The sequence below is a fragment of the Diospyros lotus genome, chromosome 12 (genome assembly GCF_014633365.1).
Source record: "Diospyros lotus cultivar Yz01 chromosome 12, ASM1463336v1, whole genome shotgun sequence".
NCBI lineage: Eukaryota > Viridiplantae > Streptophyta > Magnoliopsida > Ericales > Ebenaceae > Diospyros > Diospyros lotus.
The window spans coordinates 34,983,319-35,005,404 of NC_068349.1; the positions used below are offsets into that span (position 1 = coordinate 34,983,319).

A 22,086-nucleotide genomic window follows, 5' to 3' on the forward strand; every position below is an offset into this window, starting at 1 on the left:
TTGACTTAAGGTCTGGATACTACCAATTGAGGATCAAGCCTGAAGATATTTCAAAAATAGTTTTTCGGTCAAGGTATGGCCATTTTGAGTATTTCACGATGCCATTTGGGTTAACGAATGCTCTAGCGGCGTTTATGGATCTCATAAACAGGGTGTTCAGACCCTATTTAAATTAGTTTGTAATAGTGTTTATAGACAATATATTGATATATTCCTCAAATGAGAGCGATCATGAAGAACACTTAAGAGTGGTGCTAGGAACTCTCAAGAAACACCAGTTGTATGCCAAGTTCTCAAAATGCGAGTTCTGGCTACCCCAAGTCGCGTTTCTTGGACACGTAATCTCTGCCGAAGGAATCTCGGTAGATCCAGCAAAAATTGAGGCTGTTCAGGGATGGAAGTAGCCAACGAACGTGACTGAAGTAAGAAGTTTTTTAGGATTGACAGGTTACTATCGAAGATTCGTGGAGGGATTTTCAAAGATAGCTACATACATAACAAAGCTCATTCGAAAGGATGTTAAGTTCGAATGAACTGCTAAGTGTGAGGAAAGTTTCCAAGAACTTGAAGACAGATTAACCTTAGCACCTGTTCTAGCAATTCCAGGTGGGCCAGGAGGATTTGTTGTGTATACGGATGCCTCTAAGATAGGTCTAGGTTGCGTGTTGATGCAACACGACCAAGTGATCACATATGGATTGCGATAACTAAAGAGGCACGAAATAAACTACCCGACGCATGATCTGGAATTTGCGGCCGTGATATATGCTCTGAAGCTATGGAGACATTACTTGTGTGGTGAAACCTTTGAGGTGTTCACAGACCACAAGAGCCTGAAGTACGCGTTCTTGCAAAATGAGTTGAACCTTAGGCAGCGACAGTGGATGGAGTTTCTGAAGGACTACGACTGTACCATACGATATCACTCAGGGCGTGCCAATGTGGTGGTTGATGCACTGAGTAGGAATGTGCCTATCTCTATGGCCGGAATGATGGCTTGTGAGTGGAAAATGTTAGAGGCTTTTAGCCATTAACGATGAGTGTAGTGCCCAAGGAATCGTCTATCCTTATCGCTAGCATGATAGTTCAGCTGGATTTGGTGAACGAAATACGAGAGGCATATGTGGATGATAAACGGATGTGTCTATGGGTGGACGAGCATGGCCAGCCTAAGAGATCTGATTTTGAAATGCATGATGGCATACTGAGGTTTCGGGGAAGGATTTACGTGCCAAACTTGAAAGACTTAAGGCAAAGAGTTTCAAATGAAGCCCACATAACTCATTACACAGTACACCTAGGGGCCACGAAGATGTATAGAGATCTCCAAGAGCTCTATTGGTGGTCGGGAATGAAAATAAGTGTAGCAAGGAAGGTGGCGTAGTGCGATACGTGCCAGAGGGTAAAGATCGAGCACCAGAGACCAGCTGGACCCATGAGACCCTTAGATATTTCAGAGTGGAAATGGGAACATGTCACGATGGATTTTATGACAGGGTTTCCCAGGGGTTAGAAAGGCAACGATGCAATTTGGGTCGTCGTAGATAGGCTAACGAAGTCATCACACTTCTTACCTACACGGATGGATAGGCCAGTATGAAAGTTTGCATAACAGTATATTGGAGAGATAATTAAACTTCATGGCACGCCAGCAAGCATAGTCTTCGATCGAGATCCAAGGTTTACCTCAAGATTTTGGGGAAGGTTGCAAGAATGCATGGGGACGCAGTTAAATCTCAATACGGCTTATCAACCGCCGATCGATGGATAGTCTAAGCGGACCATTCAAATGTTAGAAGATATGCTAAGGTCATGTGCCTTAGATTTTGAGGGTAATTGGGAAGAGCATCTGCCCTTAGTATAGTTCGCTTACAACAATAATTACCACAGCAGTATAGGAATGGAACCCTATGAGGCTCTATATGAAAGAAAATGTCGATCATCTATCTGTTGGACGGAGGTAGGAGAAAGACAAATATTGGGACCAGAGCTGGTTCAGCAAACTACAGAAAAGATTCAAAAGATCCAAGAGAGAATCCGAACCGTACAAAGTCGTCAAAAGTCTTTGCGGACAAAAGGAGGCGAGACTTAGAATTTGAGGTAGGAGATCGTGTGTAACTAAAGGTATCGCCTCAGCATTTGGCAATGCAGGGAAAGAAGAAAGGTAAGTTAAGACCCCGATTTATTGGACCTTATCCAGTCAAAGAACGAGCTAGACCGTTGGTTTACCGTCTAGAACTTCCTATTAGCCTATCCAACATCCATGATGTCTTCCATGTGTCTCAGCTTTGGAAGCATATACAGGATCCAACACAGGAAATTCGAGTGGAAGTAATCGAGCTAAGAGACGATCTGACTTATCCAGAGTCGCCCGAGCGAATCTTAGATCGGCGCGACCAAGCTCTGAGGAATAAAGTCATCCTGTTGATAAATATTCAGTGGAGAAATCATACTGAGAAAGAAGCTACGTGGGAGCTTGAGGATGCGATTAGGGAAAAATATCCCTTGTTGTTCGAGGAAATAGAATGAAAGTAGCAAATTTTTGTGGTTTTCAAGGTAATGTTATAAAAAATGTTGTGAAATAAAGAGATGATTGCGAATAGTACATTAGTATTTGTGGTACTATCGACATTTTTTATGTATGTGGCCAACGGTAGAGAGTTACAACGGGATATTCTGAACAAAAACCTAATATACTCGATAGGCATTATTTGTTTAAGTAATGCAATTGATGTGTTTATGAAATGATTAACGATAGTGCATGACTAAGAGAGAAAGGTCGTTATTACGAGTTGATATTGATGATTTAGTAGGTAAAATGCCAAAAATTTGGAGGACAAAATTTCTTTAAGGGGGAGAGAATGTAATACCCAAAACCGTTGGGTTATTATTTTAAAGGAAAAATAAAAATTCGGGAAAATTTGGTATCTAAAAAGCCCGAAAAACTTCCCGAATCAGTCGAAGGGAGTACCCTAAGGCTTAAATGATTGAGGAAATAGGAACACCTCTAATGAGCATATCGAGGCATGATTTTTAGGACCGAAAGAAATGGAATCAGGAACGATTTTTGGTACAGCAAAAAAATGCAACTGTCATTTGGGCCGCAAAACTGAATTCTCATAGGAGACTCTTTAAATGATAACGGAAGCCTCGAGAAGCTTTGGTTTTTCGAGTAGAACAACCTTTCATAAGTTTCAAGAAGAAACGAGTAGATTTAAAGCCAAAACAGAGAATCAAGCCTAAGTACAATTTTCCAAACTTGCCCGAGGGGGGTCAAAACGATATTTTTTCCAAAAGTTGCAAAAAGGAAATCGTAAGATTGGAGCTTAAGGGACTCAATGGAAATAATCAAAAGTCCAGGGGTATGAGAAAAAGGGGCCAAAAAGGGAAAACCGAATCTGATGAGGTAAAACTACAATTTCGAAAACTCCATAGCCATGGATTCCGACTATGGAACGCACGGCCTCTGACTGGCCATTTCAAGCACGGGGATCGCACGGGTAGTGGTCGAGGGAGACCAAGGAGCACTCATGAGTCGTCATTGCGCGTCAAGGTGGCCGAATTTTTAAGAAATTCGACCAAGAAAAGCTGATCCCGATGTCGGCACCTGCAACTCAGTTTTTTGGTCACTCGAGGCCGCCTCAAGGTCGATCTAGGGAAGGTATGAACGCCTAAGGCAGTGGGTAAGACGGCTAAAGGCAAATCGGGGTTCAACATTGCCTATAAATAGAGCATGAACAAGCTAAAATTTTTAGAAGTTGGAGCTTCAAATCAAGGGCATTTTTGAACAAATTGAGAGGCAAGGATAGAAGGCTTTTGTTGCCCATAGGTCGAAGGCCATATCTGGAGCATTTGGTGAGCAATGGAGCAGAATCGAAGGAGAATCGAAGCCTCACCGGAACCCTAGGTGGACCGCCTGGCCGAGACTTTAAGGCCTTCGTTGAGCCACTTTCCGGCCTCCTTTCGAGCCCATTCAGGTACCATTGTGATCGATTAAGCATGGGCTTTCATTTGGTATAAAATTTGTATTTTTTCGGTAAGGGGCTCGCCGGAGAAGATGACCGGCGCGTGCAGCCTTGTTATTTTCTGAATTTTTTTTAAAATGTTTAGAAAATTATTTTATGATTTTCCATGTAAAAATATTTGGAGAAAAATAGGTGTAGGTATTTATTTTGGAATATTAGTAAGGAAAAATTGAAGAAAGATGGAGAAAAAGGCAAGAAAATTGAGGAAAAATAATCTTTATTGATTATTTAAATAAATATCTTACCTAGGGCGCTTTGGGAAGTGAGGTGAACCATTTGGTGCGAATGTCAAAGTTGGCATGCATGGGTGAGATGTTACCCTAAGAGTGTAGCTGAAATTCCCCTAGGGCAATTAATGGAACAACGTTAGGCTTATTCTGCAGAGGTTCGGGATTCTGCCTAGGATTCCATGTCGGGCTGGTTGGTTTGAGAAGTTACATTAAGGGTATCTGTTTATAAGTGTCCATGCATCACTCATTCAATCATTCATGCTTATCTAACCCTCACTTAGAAGATTTCATCTTCTGATATTGGATTATGTCCCTGGAATATTTCACGTTCTAGGCAAGGCAAGCGGCCGGAAGGGCAAGGAAGTGATCGAGGCATGATCGTGATGGAAATTTTGTGGGTCTCATGTGGGACTAGGACCATCTATTTTATTCGGGTGTATTGTTTAGATTTTTATATTGGTGGTAATGTTATGATGGGTGAACGATATGTATGTACCCACATATGTTATGTTTTCGAGATTTCTTACAGGTTCTGATCTTACTTCCGCTTATGTTTAACGTGTATCATTCCGTTTTCTATGGTTGGGAGTGTTATTAAATAAAAGTTATGTTGAGGATTTATTGTCGGTTTATGTTTGATGTATAAAAAGAAAAAAATCCTAGCATATATTAATGCCCTGGAAGGCGGGGTGTCACACCAAGCACACCGTTTGCTCAACATTTTAAGCTATCAACAAGTCAATCTCCAACAAATGAGGAAGATAAGACAAAAATGAGTAATGTCCCATATTCAAGTGTTGTAGGAAGCTTGATGTACAACATGGTATGTACTCGACCAGGTCTTTGCTCATGCCATGAGTGTGGTTTGCCAGTTTATGGCAAACCCAAGAAAGGCTCATTGGAGTGTTGTTAGGTGGATGTTCAAGTACCTAAGAGGGTCATTAGGCATTGGTTTGGTTTATGGTGGAGCAGAAAAGGAAATAGAAGCTAAAATCCTAGGATATTTCGATGCAGACTATACAGCGGAAAAGGATAGGAGAAGATCAACCACAGGTTATGTCTTTAAGGTTTGGGATGCCAAAGCGAGTTGGAAGGAAAGTTTACAACATGTTGTAGCCTTATTAACCATTGAGGCAGAATATATTGCCATAGTAGAGGCAATAAAGGATGTTATGTGGTTAAAGGGGTTTCTAGGAGAATTGCTGGGAAGCGAGATAGATACAACCCTAAAATGTAACAGTCAAAGTGCAAATTCACCTAGCAAGAAATCATGCATACCATGAACACACAAAACACATTGATGTGCGATTGCATTTTATCAGGGAGATTCTTGACAAAAGGGAGCTGAAGCTGGAAAATGTGGTAAGAGAAGACAATGCAACGAACATGTTCACCAAGGTAGTTCCAGCAACCAAGGTGAAACACTGCATGAAGCTACTCAACATAGCTTGAGAAAGTCTAAGCAATTAAGCTTAGAGGAAAGCCAGAAGATGACAGAAAGGAAGCAGAAGTAGAACTTGGAAGATTAAAGATTGAAGGCTCAACTATGCAAATGGTGGAGAAAAATGTTAGGATTTGCATTAGTTATCATTCAAATTATCGGGAGAAGGTTTCAAATGTAGTTAGAAATAATCTTGTCTTTTATATTTTATGAGTTTAATATGTAATGAAACTAACTTCACATGGTTAGTACAGGTAGTCCCTGTTATTTCTTTAATTGCATTTAAGTCCCTGTTGTAATCGCATCTATCTCTTATAAATAGAGGTGGATAGGTTCTCGGAATAAGCGTTCATTATGTCATTCTTTTTTATTCTCTTGCACGGTTTCTGGAGCGAATTAACAGAGAGCTTCGCTCGGTCCTTGTATTCTCAGGAAGGAAGGGTACTGTTCATAGCCAAGTGTGTGCGAGAAAGAGTGTTGTATCCTATTGCTTTTGTAACACCTGGCCTCGCAAGGCGTGCCATTATAAGTGAATTCCTGGGGATTTTTTTTTCCAAGTCCATCACGCGCGATGCTTCAAGAACAATCGTCACGTGCAGAAAAACATGTCCAACACATACGATGACCGGCATCCGCGGTGATTTCAAGAACAATCTACACACGCAGATGAAATCCCGGAAACCCCAATCTTGCCCGTTTAGTTAACCAAATCCATAGTCTTCAACTAAATGAGTAATAAAATTACGCAGTGAAAAACAATATCATAACATCAAATACCGTGGCCTACCACGGGGTTCATACATAACAAGATACGTATTACAATGCTACAAAATGATAATAACGCTATCATGTGCCCGTCCATACATATATCAAAATAAAAACCATCACCCCAAAATGATGCAATATCTATCACACTAAACTCCGTTGGCCCTCAACTGGCCACGTCCTTGCCCTTGTAGCAGTCCCTAGCTGGAAGGTTGAATGTTCCAGGGGCATAACCCAAATTAGATGATAAAACATCTAAGTGATGGTATGATACAATTTACTGAATGCATGAATAACACATGAACATGGCATATATAGACAAATACCACATGCAACACATCTAACTTGAGAAATCTCCCTAGCATACTCAACCTCCCGTGGAAAATCCATTCCACACACCTTTAGAGTTGACCTTACCGCTACATACTCAATCCCCGAGTGCCCTACCATGTCACTCGATCACTGGGATTAACCTTGCCCCATTCTCAAAAAGACCCCATCTCGATAACAATGACACAAAATCAACACCTCGATGATATGAGAAAAACATGTACCATGCACCGAGTTTTCATAAGTAAAACAATTGATGAAATATTCAACATGATCAATATGCATACGATGCCACAAATATGTAAGTAAAACGCATATACGATATATCTCAAGTTCTGGAGGGTATAACTGCTCATTGGAACTGGTCCAAACACATGCAATCCTAAGCTCGGGAGGGTAGACCTACTCACTTGAACCGACTATACACACACTAAACCATTTTCAAGATAATGGGTAAGACTAGAATCTAACCACTCACCTTAATTCAGGAAAAATCAAATTTTTCCTCGAAAAATGCGTCACACCTCGAAAATCATGCAATCGTTTCCTCTAACAGTCAAATCATCTCCTATGCATCATCGTATCTATGGAAATCAACATTTCTATTTCTTCTATATTTTCCTTTATTTTTCATATTTTTATCTATTTTTCCATAAATTCTTTTCCTTCGAAATTCAAAAATAATTATCTATCATGCAATTTCACCAAATATTTTTACACAAAAAATCTTAAAATATTTTTCCAAAAATACTAAAATTAATTTTGGAAGAAAATAGCACCTCACGCGCCACCCCCAGCCTCGGCGAGTGAAGCCCACGTGCAGTCGTCTACTCCGGTTGTCTTCTTCGGCAACGGCAACTGTGTCCTTGCTCCGATGCTTGATATGATCCTACCTCCTTGTAGCTCTCCTCAAGTCAGTCCTAGGGGTACCCTTTGATGGCCGAAAATGTCACCGAAAAAGCCGCAAACGAACGGTTGCAGGTCTCGGCTCCAAAGAGGCCCGATTTTCCGGCCAACTCCCAAAACCCCTTGAAACCTATACCAAATACTCCCAAATTCTCCATAAACACTCCCTAGCACTCGAGGAACAAAAGCCCCTTATTCCCAATGCTCGATTCTTACTAAAACACGACCAATCTACTTCGATTTGTTTTGAAACCCTTAGCCATTCGACCCCTATTTATACCCGATTTCGACCAAATTTTTTACCATTCACAAGCTTTCCTACCTCCTAAGCCTCGAATATGATCATTACAAGCCTTGAAATCAAGCTAAATGGTGACCAAATTGCTTCAAAATTTCTAGCCAAATTCAGATTTTCTTTAAAAATCAATTCCTATCGACACACCGTAGATCTCGGCCAATGGCTAGGTTCAATTAAACCATTGTGGCCTAGGGATCATTCTGATGCCCTTTGGTAGTTCCGACGACGGCCACCACAAAGTTGGCTGGTGATTTGCAGGTTTCACACCTAACTTTCGATAATCGCACTTTCACCACTCAGTTTTTTATATTTCATGCTTTTACCCCTATCTCTCAAACCCTAAACTTTTCACTTATTCCTTTAGACCCCACGAGTTTAGAATGTATCAACACACCCTTGAAAGTCTAGAAAAACCCTCATTTTGACCACCATCCACTAATTTTAAATTCTGTACTTTGACCTGAATGCCCCTAATCAGGTAATTTTGACCCAAAACCTTTGCAAATCTCTTGTTTTTGACATTCCATGACTCTTTAAACATTTTTACTGTAACATCCCGTTCGAACGATAGGAAGGACCGGAACAACTTACCCTGATGGGCCTACACGAACTTCCCAGGGGGGTCACCCATCCCTGGATTACCCCAGGTCAAGCACGCTTAACTTGGGAGTTCTTTGCCAATATTCAGCCCAAAAGGTATCCAGCTGGTGTTGTTTCCTTTCTTGCACTATCCTCGATATATACTAACTTCTCTGGGCTCTCGGGGTATTACATTCTCCCCCCCTTAAGTACATGACGTCCTCGTCATGCGACCTTACAACCGGTCCCAGATCTCTCCCCCCTTGCATGGCTGATGTGGGATTCGCCTAAGGTGCCTACACGCACCCCCCATAGGGGCCTCACGCCCCCCTCGGGACTCAGCCTCCTCGCTGAGGTTTGCCCCACCACCGCGCTCAGAGGCTCGGGGGTCGGCTCTGATACCATTTGTAACATCCCGTTCGAACGATAGGAAGGACCTGAACAACTTACCCTGATGGGCCTACACGAACTTCCCAGGGGGGTCACCCATCCCTGGATTACCCCAAGTCAAGCACGCTTAACTTGGGAGTTCTTTGCCAACATTCAGCCCAAAAGGTATCCAGCTAGTGTTGTTTCCTTTCTTACACTATCCTCGATATATACTAACTTCTCTGGGCTCTCGGGGTATTACATTTACCCTCCAAGTTTGATCTTGGTTTGGTCGCTTTCCTTTCGTTCAAGTTTTAGAATTTATACATTGGCCTAAAACTTTGATAAACTCCATTTTGACCCCATAACTTTCAGAAATACCTTTGATATTAAATACTGGGTATTACAGCTTTCTAGTGGATTCTGTCAAGCTTCTGTAGTCTAGATATGAGGCATTTTATGCCTAAACCAGGACAAGTTTCTTGCCTTTTTTATTTTCTATTATTGGTTTGATTTTCTCTGATATCTGTTTCTGTTCTATTGATTGTGAATTGGTTGTGAGAAGTGGGGTTTATTGTGTGTTTAATCGGTCCTATAATCAACAAAAATGAACTTGATTTCCCTAGGAGAATTGGATAAAAGTGAATATTCCTATAGAGGGGATGAGAGAGTTCTAAGGGTAGCTAAGGGATCACTTATTTGCATGAAAGTTGTCCTACACAATGGTATTTACATGCTACAAGCATCCACATTATGTGGTGAGGCAGCAATAAGTGAAAATAGAACCTATGAACATACAAAATTGTGGCATTATAGAATGGCTCGCATAAGTGAGCAAGGTCTTAGAGAACTATCCAAACAAGGAATCCTAGGTGCTGAAAGTGTAACAAAATTATATCAACGTGAATCTTGCATTTTTGGTAAGTCTATAAAGGTAAAATTCCCTAAGAAAGCAAACCACACCTCTAAAGCCCCCTTAGAGTATATTCATTCAAATTTGTAGGGCCCTATTCACTCACATGGAGGGCAAGATACTTTCTTTCAATCATAGATGATTATTGTAGGATGGTTTGGTCTATGTTTTAAAGTCAAAAGATCACACTTTTGAGACTTTTAGAACCTGGAAAATCATGATGGAGAATCAAAAAGGTATGAAAATCAAGGTAATTAGGACGGATAATGGCATTGAGTTTTGTAATAAGGATTCTTCCCTAATGTGTAAAGAAAATGGCATCCTTAGGCACCTAATAGTCCCTAAAAACCCAAAATAGAATGGCCTAGCTGAGAGAATAAATAGAACCCTACTTGACAGGGTGAGATGCATGTTAATCCATGTTAGGTTGTCAAAGTTATTTTGGGGAGAAGTTGTTTCAACAGCTGCATATGTAATTAATAAGTCACATTCGGCTGCAATAGGGTTTAAATCACCCTATGAAATGAGGAATGGCCATAAGCCAAGCTTTGATCACCTAAGGGTATTTGGATGTGTTGCTTATGCACATGTTAAGGAAGGCAAATTGGAGCCTAGAGCCAAAAGGTGCATATTCATTTGTTACCCAACATGTGTGAAGGGATATAAGGTATGAACCCTAGAAGCAAGATTGCCAAGAACAATAGTAAGTAAGGATGTAATCTTTAATGAGAATTCTTTCATAAAAGATGATAATATAGATGATATAAAGGGAAAATCTAAGGCTGTCAGCAAGATGAAATCTAAGAAGCTGCCTCTATTGATAGGTATGAGGATTAGGCAGCAGACCAGCACAGTGATGATGCTAATTTCACCAATTTAGGGAGTGAGCAGCAAGGTGTCAGTGATGGTTCCTCTAGTTTAGACAGTGACCCTAGCCTAAGAAGGTATAATGTAGCAAGAGATAGGCAAAGAAGAGTGGTTAAACCTCCTATAAGGTATGTTTTTTTGGATTTGGTATCCTATGCACTATCAAGTGCTGTGGAGATAGCTAGAGATGAGCCTCTCATATGAAGAGGTTGTTAGGTCAAAAGATTCCAAGAAATGGCTTGCTGCCATGGAATTTGAAATGGAATCCCTTAAGAAAAATAAGACTTGGATCTTGGTTGATAAACCCTTAGATAAGAGGGCGGTAGGCTATAAATGGCTGTTTAAAATCAAAAAGGGGCAGGTAAGGATCAAAAACCTAGGTATAAAGCTAGGTTAGTAGAAAGATGATTTACCCAAGTTTTTAGGGTGGATTTTAATGAGGTATTCTCACCAATAGTGAGACATACATCTATTAGAATTTTGCTTGCTATGATTGCTCATTTAGACTTAAGCCTAGAATAGACAGATGTGACCACTGCATTCCTACATAGTGAATTAGAATAGAACATTCTAATGGAGCAACCAAAAGGATTTGATATTAGGGGTAAGAAAGAGCAAGTGTGTTTGTTGAAAAAGTCCTTATATGGACTTAAACAATCCCCTAGGCAGTGGTATGGGAAGTTTGACACATTCATGATCAACCAAGGATTCAAGAGAAATGATTTCGATTGTTGTGTGTCTATGTAAAACATATTTCAGCTAAAATCTCAATTTATCTCCTCCTTTTTGTTGATGACGTGTTGATTGCAAGTCAATTGGATGAGGAGATTCAAAAGTTAAAGCTGAAATTAAAATTAGCTTTTGAAATGAAGGAGTTAGGAGAGGCTAGAAAGATTTTAGGAATTGAAATATTAAGGAATAGGCACAAAATGTTGAATCAGCTATCCCAAAAGACCTATCTAGAGAAATTGATTAGGAAATTCCATATGCTTGATGAAAAGGAAGTTAGTGTTCCCTTTGCACAGCATTTCAAATTATCTCATATGTAATCACCAAGTGATGAAGAGGGAATTAGAGCAATGATCAAGATTCCCTATTCTAGTGTTGTAGGAAGCCTTATTGCATGGTGTGCACTAAGCCGGATTTAGCACATGCTATGAGTGTTACAAGTAGGTTTATGGCTAATTTGAGAAAAGAATATTAGGTTGTTGTTAAGTGGATCTTTAGATACCTTAAAGGATATATGAACATGGCTTTAGTTTATGGTGGAGCTAGTGTAGAATATGAGCCTAACATTCTAGGGTTCACTGATGTTGACTATACAGCAGATTTAGACCAAAAAAAGGTCAACCACAGGGTATGTTTTCAATCTATTGAATGCAACCATTAGTTGAAAAATAAATTTATAATCTGTGGTGGCACCTTAAACTATCAAGGCCGAGTATATAGTTGTCACAGAAGCTATAAAAGGTCTATGGTTGAAAGGAATAGTAAGTGAACTACTAGGGAAAAATGTTAAGACTATCCTAAAGTGTGATGGCCAAAGTGCTATACACTTAGCCAAAAACCAGGCCCACCATGAGAGAACTAAACACATTGGTGTAAGGTACCATTTTATAAGAGAAATACTTGAAAGAAATGAAATAGATATGATTAAGGTTGCAAGTGAAGAAAATGTAGCTAATATGTTCACTAAGACAGTCCCTATATCAAAATTACACCATTGTTTAAGGCTTTTACAAGTTTGTGTTTGTGAATGATCAGTTTCTTTGTAGGTCTTGATGAAGAGCAAGTGCTAGAATCGGGTTTAGGCTACTACTTATGCAAAATAGTGGAGATTTGTTGTGTTTTGCATTGAGTATAACCTAGAAGATTTAGAAAAAATCAGGAGATCTCTCGGGTGAATCAAGCGACTGAAATTAACTAAGTAAGAGAGAGTCTAACTTATGTAGTATTATAAGGGGTATTTTAGAGATTGTGTTGTCATTTAAATGGTCCTTGTATTTTCCGCCCTTGTTGTCTATAAATAGGAGGCATAAAGGGGTAGTTGAAATCATCATTCACTTTCTGAAATCGAGTGTTGTGAGAATTGAGAGAAAAGTGTAGAGAAGTAGTACTTTGTAATCTCAGTTGTATTGTACTCGTGTGAGAGGGTTTCTTGTACTGATTTCTTCAAGATTTAGTGGATTGCTCTCGGGAAACTAAAGGCTGGATGTAGGATTACAATTGCAATCTGAACCTGGATAAATCGTTATGTCTCTTGTTTGGCTTGCATGTCTCTTACCCTATTTCCATTACTGTTTTCATTACTGATTTATATTTTTGTTATTGGGATTCGTTCGGGTGTGTGTGTGTGTGTGTGGTTGTAATTAGTTATGGCTAGAGTGATCCTAATGCTCCTAATTGTAACAAATCGCTTGGAGACCTTAGAGATGGGGATCCGACAAGCTCAAAAATAGATCAACCGGAGCCAATCAGAGTATGCATCTAATTTGGATCGAGCCATTAACGGGCTCCAAGAGGAATTTGTTGGATTAAGCTAGTAAATCAGCCAGCAAGTGAGTGCAGCCCTGAACAAGTTTGCTCAACAGCTTAATCTCAACAGCTTAATGTCAGCCTCCCTATAGACTTTACTCCTCGGGCTTTATTGACACCAATCCTAACAACGTCGAGGGTGAAGCAGTGGCCTAACGATCAGATGGAAGTAAGGGATAGGGTGGAGGCAGAAGAAGACAATCTAACCGAAGGAATTGGAGACAACCACTCCAATCCTCCAAGGCCACAAATGGGTATTCCCCAGTTTGAAAGAAATAGACCTCGATGGTGGATTCGACAATGTGAACGGGTGTTTTACCAATACCGAGTAGCTGAAAGGGAGAAAGTGAACATGGTTGTAGCTTATTTGGATGATGTTGCAGATGCTTGGTTCCAAAATTAGTGCAGAGGCAGGGTGGAATGGACCTAGCCAGAGTTCGTAAATGACTTATGCACCTGGTTTGGAGAAAGGACCAAAATTGATGTTATCAAAGAATTCAATAAATTGAAGCATAATTCTTATGGTAATAATGGGGTAATGACTAAGGGAAACAATCAATCATATCAGCGAAATGGTTTGACAGTGAGAAGTTTACTTGCCCCAACCTCAGCTAAGGGGCTAACTATGGATCAGAGAGGCAATTGGGGCTCAGTTTTCAGCAAGAAGTTGATGAACTTCCTGCAATGGATGAGAAAATTCGGGAAGTAAACAATACTCTGATAGCTGAGATTTCTAAGGTAGATGAGGAAGTCAAAGATGCTAAGAACTCAAGAAAGGATATGATCACAACAACTCGGGATTTTGCAAACTTCAAGTTTGTTTCTCTTAAAGAAAAGGGTACTCCTCCACTACCTGATGACAATACATAGCTAATTTTTTAGGATCTACAGAATAGTGGTAGTGGGAAGGAGGAAAAAGAAGTTAAAAAATGTCAAAGTGTGGCAAAAGATTTTGTTGGTCTTTTAGGCACCACGAAGGAAACCAAAGCAGCCGATAGTGTTGGCTATTTCTTAGCCGTTGAACATGCAGGGGAGTTGGTGTTGATTTTAGCTGAAGAAAATAAATGAGTTACTTTAAGAGAGTTCGAAATACCTTCTGAACAAAGAGATGTTGTTTCCTCTTTCATTCATCAGATAAAGTTGAGGAGGAGAAAGAAAAAGAAGCCAAAGCATGTAGAAGAAAAGAACAAGGAAATGCAAAGAAGAAATCAGATTGTGAAGACTGTAATAGGATGAAGAACAAGGTCAGCAGCTGTCAATTTCTTGGGGATAAGAAATCTTTCAAGGAGGGGGGATTGTCACAACCCAAGGGGAAGTAGGGGGCAGTATCGTAACTAGTTACAAATGTTCGTTAGGAGATGCTATTAATTTTGTTGAAGTGCACATGGGTGTTGTTAGTCTAGAATATGCTTTCAGATTAGTTGTTAGTTGATGCCTATAAAAGGCTACTTGTAGGAGGATGGATGTTTTGTTGATGAATGAATTATAATTATGTTCTCTCTCCTAATTCTCCTAACTCTCTCTCGTTCCTTCTTCTCTTCTCCCTCAACTACCTCTGTTCAGTTTTGTCTCTCCCTCAAATTTATCTCTATTTCTCTCTCAAATTCTTCCAAATTCCTTTCTAAACCCTAGCCAAACCCTAGGGTCGTGACACTAGTGTAGAAAGCTCCCCACTTTATGAGGATGAGGAGTGTCATATTTGTATGTGATCTTTCCTTTACTTTTATTTTTCCAAGATGTAATTTCCATAACTTGAGCCTGTAACCTTTTAGTCACGAAGGAGCAACCTTATTGTTGCTACCAAAAATTGCCCTCAGTAATGTTAATGAACATAATTAAATGTTACATTTATAAGGTTAGTATGATAGATGTGCAGTCCTACAAAAGGACAAAATTAAAAAAAATGAGATTATTAGTAATAAGGTTGGAGTAATGTGAGATTTCTTGAAGATAAGATGCATGATGCACTTAAGATGGTTTGAACATATGAGAAAGAAAACCAATAGATGAATCTATGTGAGAATGGATGCGAGTTGCAATAGAAGAAGCTTGTAATAAAAGAGGTGGTGAAGACTAACAAAATTTGGTGTGAAACTTTTAGGCATGGCGTGATATAATAACCTTGTAAAAGATATAGCCATGGATAAAGATGATTGGAGAATTATAATCCAAATGGCGGCGGACTCTACTTGGTGGGATTAAGATTTAGGGTGGTGATGATGAATATTTGTCAACATAATCACTTGGAAAATATTGATACAGAAATGGTAGCATTAGTCCAATATAAATATACCATTCAATCTATAATAGAATTAATACTATTACAATTAGGAGCACTAGGATCACTCTAATCAGAGCCAAATACACAACACACCCTCACCCGATTCAATCACAATTAACAAAAATAGAAAACAGAATTGAAAACTGTAATGAATTTTTTATATTTAATTTAATAACTATGATACTTCAAAATTATGTAGACAATGGCACAAATTCACAATGACGATCAATAAATCTCAAATAATTTTTATCTCACACAATTTTACACTTTTTACAAGAAAATTTATATCTCATACAAAAAAAGCCATAATCACCTTAAAAAAAATTCTAAATATATATTTCATACACAGCTATTGGAGTTCAAATTCAAAATATGAAGTAATTTTATAACTTTTTAAATATTTATAAAATTTAATACTACTTTTAAAATGGAATTGGAAACTTTTAAAAGTTTCAATTTAGACTTTTAACATTTGATGTTCTAGATTTTTATTTTACAAGTAGAATTTGTGTTTTTAAAAATATTTTTATATCTTAGATATTAATTAAGTAAATATATTTTTTAGAATTAGCTTCAAACTATTTTAAAAATGGGCTATCTTGGTGGGCTTCCGAGGGGCTTAACGCATTAAGGCTTGCGAGCTCGGGCCCAACTCGGTCTAAGAGCCCAACGGGCTTACTTGGCTTAGCTTGACCTACTCTAGGTGGGCTCATGGGCTGAGTCAGATCCTTGGTTTGGTTAACGGGTTGGGTCTATGTGCGGCCCATTCCACTAGCGAGCTAGGCTGACCCAACTCGCTAAACAAGGCTAAACAACAGGCCCAGGCCTGGCTGGCTCGGCTCGTTTGACATGCCTAATAACTCCAATATCTAAAGAGTTACATGGTTTATATTAGTTAGGGTTTTCCTTTATAGATGTGATATCACTTCCATTTGTTCATTCTTCTTTCCACCTCTTACAATAGTAGAGAAACCATTTGACTCATTATCTTGTTAATTTAATATTATATGCCTTGTCCATTAGGTGAAGGCAATTCATTTTCCAACTGCAGATGGAATAAGTTATCTTGAGGCTAAGCATTTACTGCTGCTTAACTATTGCCAGTTTCTTGTATATTATTTGCTTCGCAAGGCAAAAGGTTTGTCAGTTGAGGGACATAGTGTTGTTCGGAGCCTTGTGGAGATAAGATTATTTTTGGAGAAGGTATACACATTTTCTTTTTTTATCTTATCAATTTTTATGCATGATTAATGATTTCATACTGTTCATCATTTTGTTTTGGGAAATTCTATTTGCAGCCAAGTTTTTGCTCTTCGCAGCCATAAAATATATATATATAATTACTCTTAACAACCACTTTTATTACTTCTCGCAGCCACTTATATTCCAAAATTACCCTCTCTCACATATCTCATACCTCGCACACAGTCACAACCCACACATCACCTTCTCTACTATGTCGCCTGCTGTTTGTTTGTCGCCGGAGTTGTAACATCCCATTTTCTCAAGCGTGTTATAACTTAGGACAATTTTGGGATAATAATTTTTTTTCTTAAAAATTATTGTCAAACCATATCATTTCTCATATCCATTTCAAAATTTTCATACATCTATCTTGAAAGAGAATTATCAAAAACATCAAATGCAGAAGGTAGAATCGAACCTAACATCTTAACATTAATCATAAATCAATTCTTATATCCTCATTAACCATAATTAAGGTTATACATCATCATTTCTCAAAACGTTCAGAATTCAAAGTAGCAGAACTTAAATACATTGGCTACTACATAATATACATTCAACTCATCATACAACTCATCATGCACTTTGCTAAGTGTCATTTCATACCTCATTCATCCTTGTTTCTGCTACAATCTCCATCTGGAATGTTTGAATATTCCAGGGGCAAAACCCAAGTTAGATGATGAATCATCTAAGTAAGAGAACAAAATATTTAATGCTCATGTATGTATGCAATGCACATAACATCGTAACTCTCTGTTTGGGTCGACTGCACCTTAAGATTACCCGCTATTTTTATAATCTCCCTGCTAGACCAAAGTGTATGGGTGCACCCTTAGCAAAGCAACGGCGCTAGTACCCAATCCCAAACCTATGCAACGTATGACCATGAATCTCATCATACTCATATGCATATTTCATCATCAATACATGTAAATGCAATCTACATGACATGCTCACATCAAGACATAACAAAATAATTTACATAAAATTAGATTTTGGGTCGAACCACTTACCTTAAAACAGAAATTCGACTTGTCTCGATTTGTGTGCAACCTCAAAAATGACGCAAATCGTCAAGATCCTTGGCCAAATCACTTTCTAGCCAATCATTTTCAAGGAAAATCAATAATATAATTTTTTTCAGACTTTTTCTTATTTTTCTCTATTTTTTATAGTCATAAATTCTTCCAAAATTCAAAATAAATACCTAATAAAGTAATTTATTCAATTTTTATTCATTAAAATTCCTAAAATACATTTTTAATCTCTGTAAATATTCGGAGATTTTTCCATAACCTCTTACTATTTTTTTCTAATTAATTTTTCTTTAAAAAATTTAAAATAATTATTTCCTCATAAAATTTCTCAAATAAAAAATCATAAAAGTAACTATTCATTTTTCCTGCATTTCTAGTTTTTCATAATTTTATCCCTCTTATTTCTATTTTTACTCTATTTTCCTTTATTTTAAATATTTAAAAACAATAAAAATTATCTCTAGTCGTCTTCTCCGGTGCTGGCACATCAGAAAATAAAACTTCCTATACCAAAAAATATTCCACCTTGAGTTGATCACTCTGGACAAATTTAAGTTTGAAACAACACCCCGAATACCTCTCTTTGAGCAAAACTTAGTTCGAGTTCGGTAAGATTCGATTTTTCCGGCAAAACTCCTATCATCCCTCAAATGAATTCAAAAATTTCTCAAAATTTTCAGAAATGATTCTCACCTCATGGGCAACAAAAACCCTATGGTTTGGTCCATCAATTTATTCAAAAACTATGTCAATTTGAAGCTTAAAATTTTGAAATTTTCGGCCACTTTGGATCTCTATTTATACACAAATTCGAGCCCCAAAATGACAACTCTTGCTTCAACCAAGGTCACTAAGGCTCTCTCGTGACTTAGATCTATCAAAATCCACCGAAAAATGGCTCCAAAATCAATTTACAGTGGCTAATTTTTCTAGTTTCTTTCGATCAATTTTTGTCCAAAATGATCACTTTGATCGGCCATTGATCACCCTAGGCCAAGCTTAAGGGTCCCTTGGACCTTTACCTCAAGTCTTCCACCACCGAATTCGGTGATAGGAAGAGTGGCTAGAAGCTTGGTCGACCATGGCTGCTTCCAAGTTTTGGCCTTTCCATGAAGCCCATGAGCTTTCTATAACTTCCATTGAGTCCCTCAATCTTAGAAATCTTCATTTCATCCTCTAAGATTCCAAAAAAATTTCATTTCGACCTCCCTCGAGCAAATTCAAGAAATTACACTTAGGCCTGAATCTTCATTTTGGCCATAAATCCTTTTGTTTCTTCCTGAAACCACGGAATGGTTGTTCTACATATTAAATATGAACCTCCTTGGGATTCCGTTAACCTTTCGAAAGTCTTCTGCGATAATTCTGTTTTTCAGCCCAAATCATAGCTGTATTTTAGTTGTACCGAAAATCGTTCCTAGTCCAATTTCTTCCGATACCATAAATCATGCCTCAAAATGCTCATCAATTCTGTATTATTTTCTTTAGATATTTCGGCTCCAGGGCACTCCCTACAGTTGATTCGGTACTTATAACTGTTATCAAGCCAATTTTTGGTATTCTAAACTTACTTAAATTACATGGTAACCTCATAAAAATATGGGTTCTTACAGGAGTTACCTCGTCTTATCGAAATTTTCAGGTAATGAATTTGGATTTTCGATTTTGCAACAGGTCTACGTTCGGAGGTTTCAACGCACGGTGAAAAAATTCATGGTTCCCGAACCTTATATCTTTAATTTTTTTATATTTTATTTTTTATACAAATATTTGGCAAACCCAATTTTTAATTAAATAGTGCTAATTAACATATTTTTTTATACTTAATTTTTTTATTTGAGTATTTCACTTGAATAATTTAATTTAAAAAAATAAATACATATTTTTTTACTTAACTTTTTTAATTTAATTATGGATTTCCCGAACCCACGAATCCATAGTTCCCCGAACTCACGGGTTCAGGGATCATATCTTTTATTTTTTTTATATTTTATATTTTATGCAATTATATTGACATATTTTTTAATATAACATATTTTATATTTTATATTAACATATTTTTTTATAATTAATTTTTTTATTTAAGTATTGGATTCGAATAATTTAATTTCTAAAAAAACAAATACATATTTTTTTTACTTAATTATTTTTATCTAACTATGGATTTCCCGAACTCGTCCCGAACCCACGGGTTCGAGAAATCCATAGTTCCCCAAACTCACGGGTTCAGGGAACACATCTTTTATTTTTATTTTTTTTATATTTTATACAATTATATTAACATATTTTTTTAATATAACATATTTTATGCATTATATTAACATATTTTATATTTATATTAACATATTTTTTTATACTTAATTTTTTTATCTAAGTATTGGACTTGAATAATTTAATTTCTAAAAAAAATAAATGCATATTTTTTTTCATAAATTTTATTTAATATACAAAAAAATTCTTAGGGTTCGAGAAATACCATGTTTCCTGAACCCCAAGGTTCAACGAAGTTGGGAATTTCCTCAAACCCTAGGATTCGGGGAAGCCCAGCTTCGCCGAATCTTGGGGTTCAGGAATCTTGAAGTTTTTTGAATCTAACTTTTCGACCTCTTACAATAGACACTAATACATACATACAGATATTACTATAACTCTCAAAACTCGTTTACTTGTCTATCAAATGATTTGTGGTGTTTTTTTGAGTAGTTGTTATCTTCCTCATCAAACTCTACTCACATTATCGTCAACATTTGATTATAGTAATTTATGGCTAACTTCGATTGGTTGAGAGAAAATAACTAAGTAATGGTGGACATGAAACAATAGGAATGAGTGACCTATCTGATATGGTGAGGAGAAAATAACTTTATAATGACAAGCATAAAATAATAAGAAATGAATTATAGAATTTGGCTGGTGAGAAAAAAAGTACGATGGTAAGTGGTTGCATAATCAGTAATGTGGGTAGTTGAACATTGAATAAAATAAAAGGTAAAATTAAATTTTTGTTCAAAACTATTTTAAGTATATTAAAAAGTGGAAAAATATGGCAACGAATAGAATTTAGGGTCTGTTTGATTGCACTCATTTTCTATGGAAAATGAGTATTTTCCATCCAAGTTCTAACTTTGGCAATGTTTGATTACACTTATTTTCTAGGGAAATTAAGTTCCTATTTTCAGTCACGTGATGCTCTTTTCTAGCTTTTGCGGGAAATGATTTTCCTAAGGGAAGGCTTGTTTTCCATTTCTAGGCAATTCAATCACCGCACACACAATACATTCACTTCTGTCCACCTCGATTTCTTTAGTTCCTCTCCCATTCGAGCCGGCTTCGTCCCCTTCCTTTTCGTCGCCATCCATCGCCAAAGTCGAGCCCCGTATTCGGCTTCATCGCCATCTCCACATAAGAGAGAGAGAGAAAAAGATAGAGACTCACAGTGACAGCGGCAACGTTGCGACTGACCCAGATGGCGACGATGGGGTTGGAGGAGCCGATGGTGCAGAAAATCGATGATGGGGTTGGAGGAGCCGATGGTGTAGAAGATCGACGATGGGGTTTGAGGAGCTGATGGCGAGGATCTGGTTGTTGGCCATGGTCGCGGGAGATCGACGCTGACCCAGAAGATTGACGATGGAGTTGTCGGCCCAATCTTCTGCACTTTCAGAAACGCCCAGCAACGGCGGTGGCGGGAGGGAGACAAAGAGGGTAAGAAAATGGGTTTGGGGGTGAGAAAAGGTGAGATCGTGGGTTTTGTAATTTTGGGTTTATTTTTATTTTATGTTTTTGCTATATTTCATCACAAATTAATAAATAGAGAGTGTTTATTATTGTTTTTAATTTTTTGTTATAAATAAAATGTATAGAAATGAAAAAAGAAATTATCAAATTCTATAGAAAATATTACCAATCAAACAGCAAAAAATGAAAAATTACATCATTTTCTAAGTAAAAAATTATACCAATCAAACAGCTTAAACTCTTAATTTTCAAGAATTCATTTTCCTTACAATTCAATTCTCTGGAATTGATTTTCTTTCCAATCAAATTCCCCCCTTACAATCAAACGCACCCTTACTTTTGTTTTTTTGCATGTTCGTCCAAGTGACAAAAAGATGCAATATCAAATTCAGAAGCTTACAAAGGTTACAACTGTTCTATATATTAATCATAACGGAAAAGAATTAATTAATTCCCATTATTCAGTCATTTTTCAACAAATTAACATCCTGCGATACTACAAAGGTGGAAAACGATAGAAATAT

At 37.7% G+C, this 22,086-nt stretch overlaps 1 protein-coding gene across 1 annotated transcript in view; it reads left to right on the forward strand.

Annotated features, from left to right (window-relative positions):
- The window catches only part of LOC127787630 (uncharacterized), a 41,296-nt gene that overhangs the window by 17,939 nt on the left and 1,271 nt on the right, over window positions 1–22,086 (forward strand). The window contains exons 3-4 of the mRNA XM_052315690.1: window positions 16,563–16,742; window positions 21,916–21,966. Of these exons, the coding sequence (XP_052171650.1) occupies window positions 16,563–16,742; window positions 21,916–21,966 (231 nt within the window). The remainder of the gene's footprint in view (window positions 1–16,562; window positions 16,743–21,915; window positions 21,967–22,086) is intronic.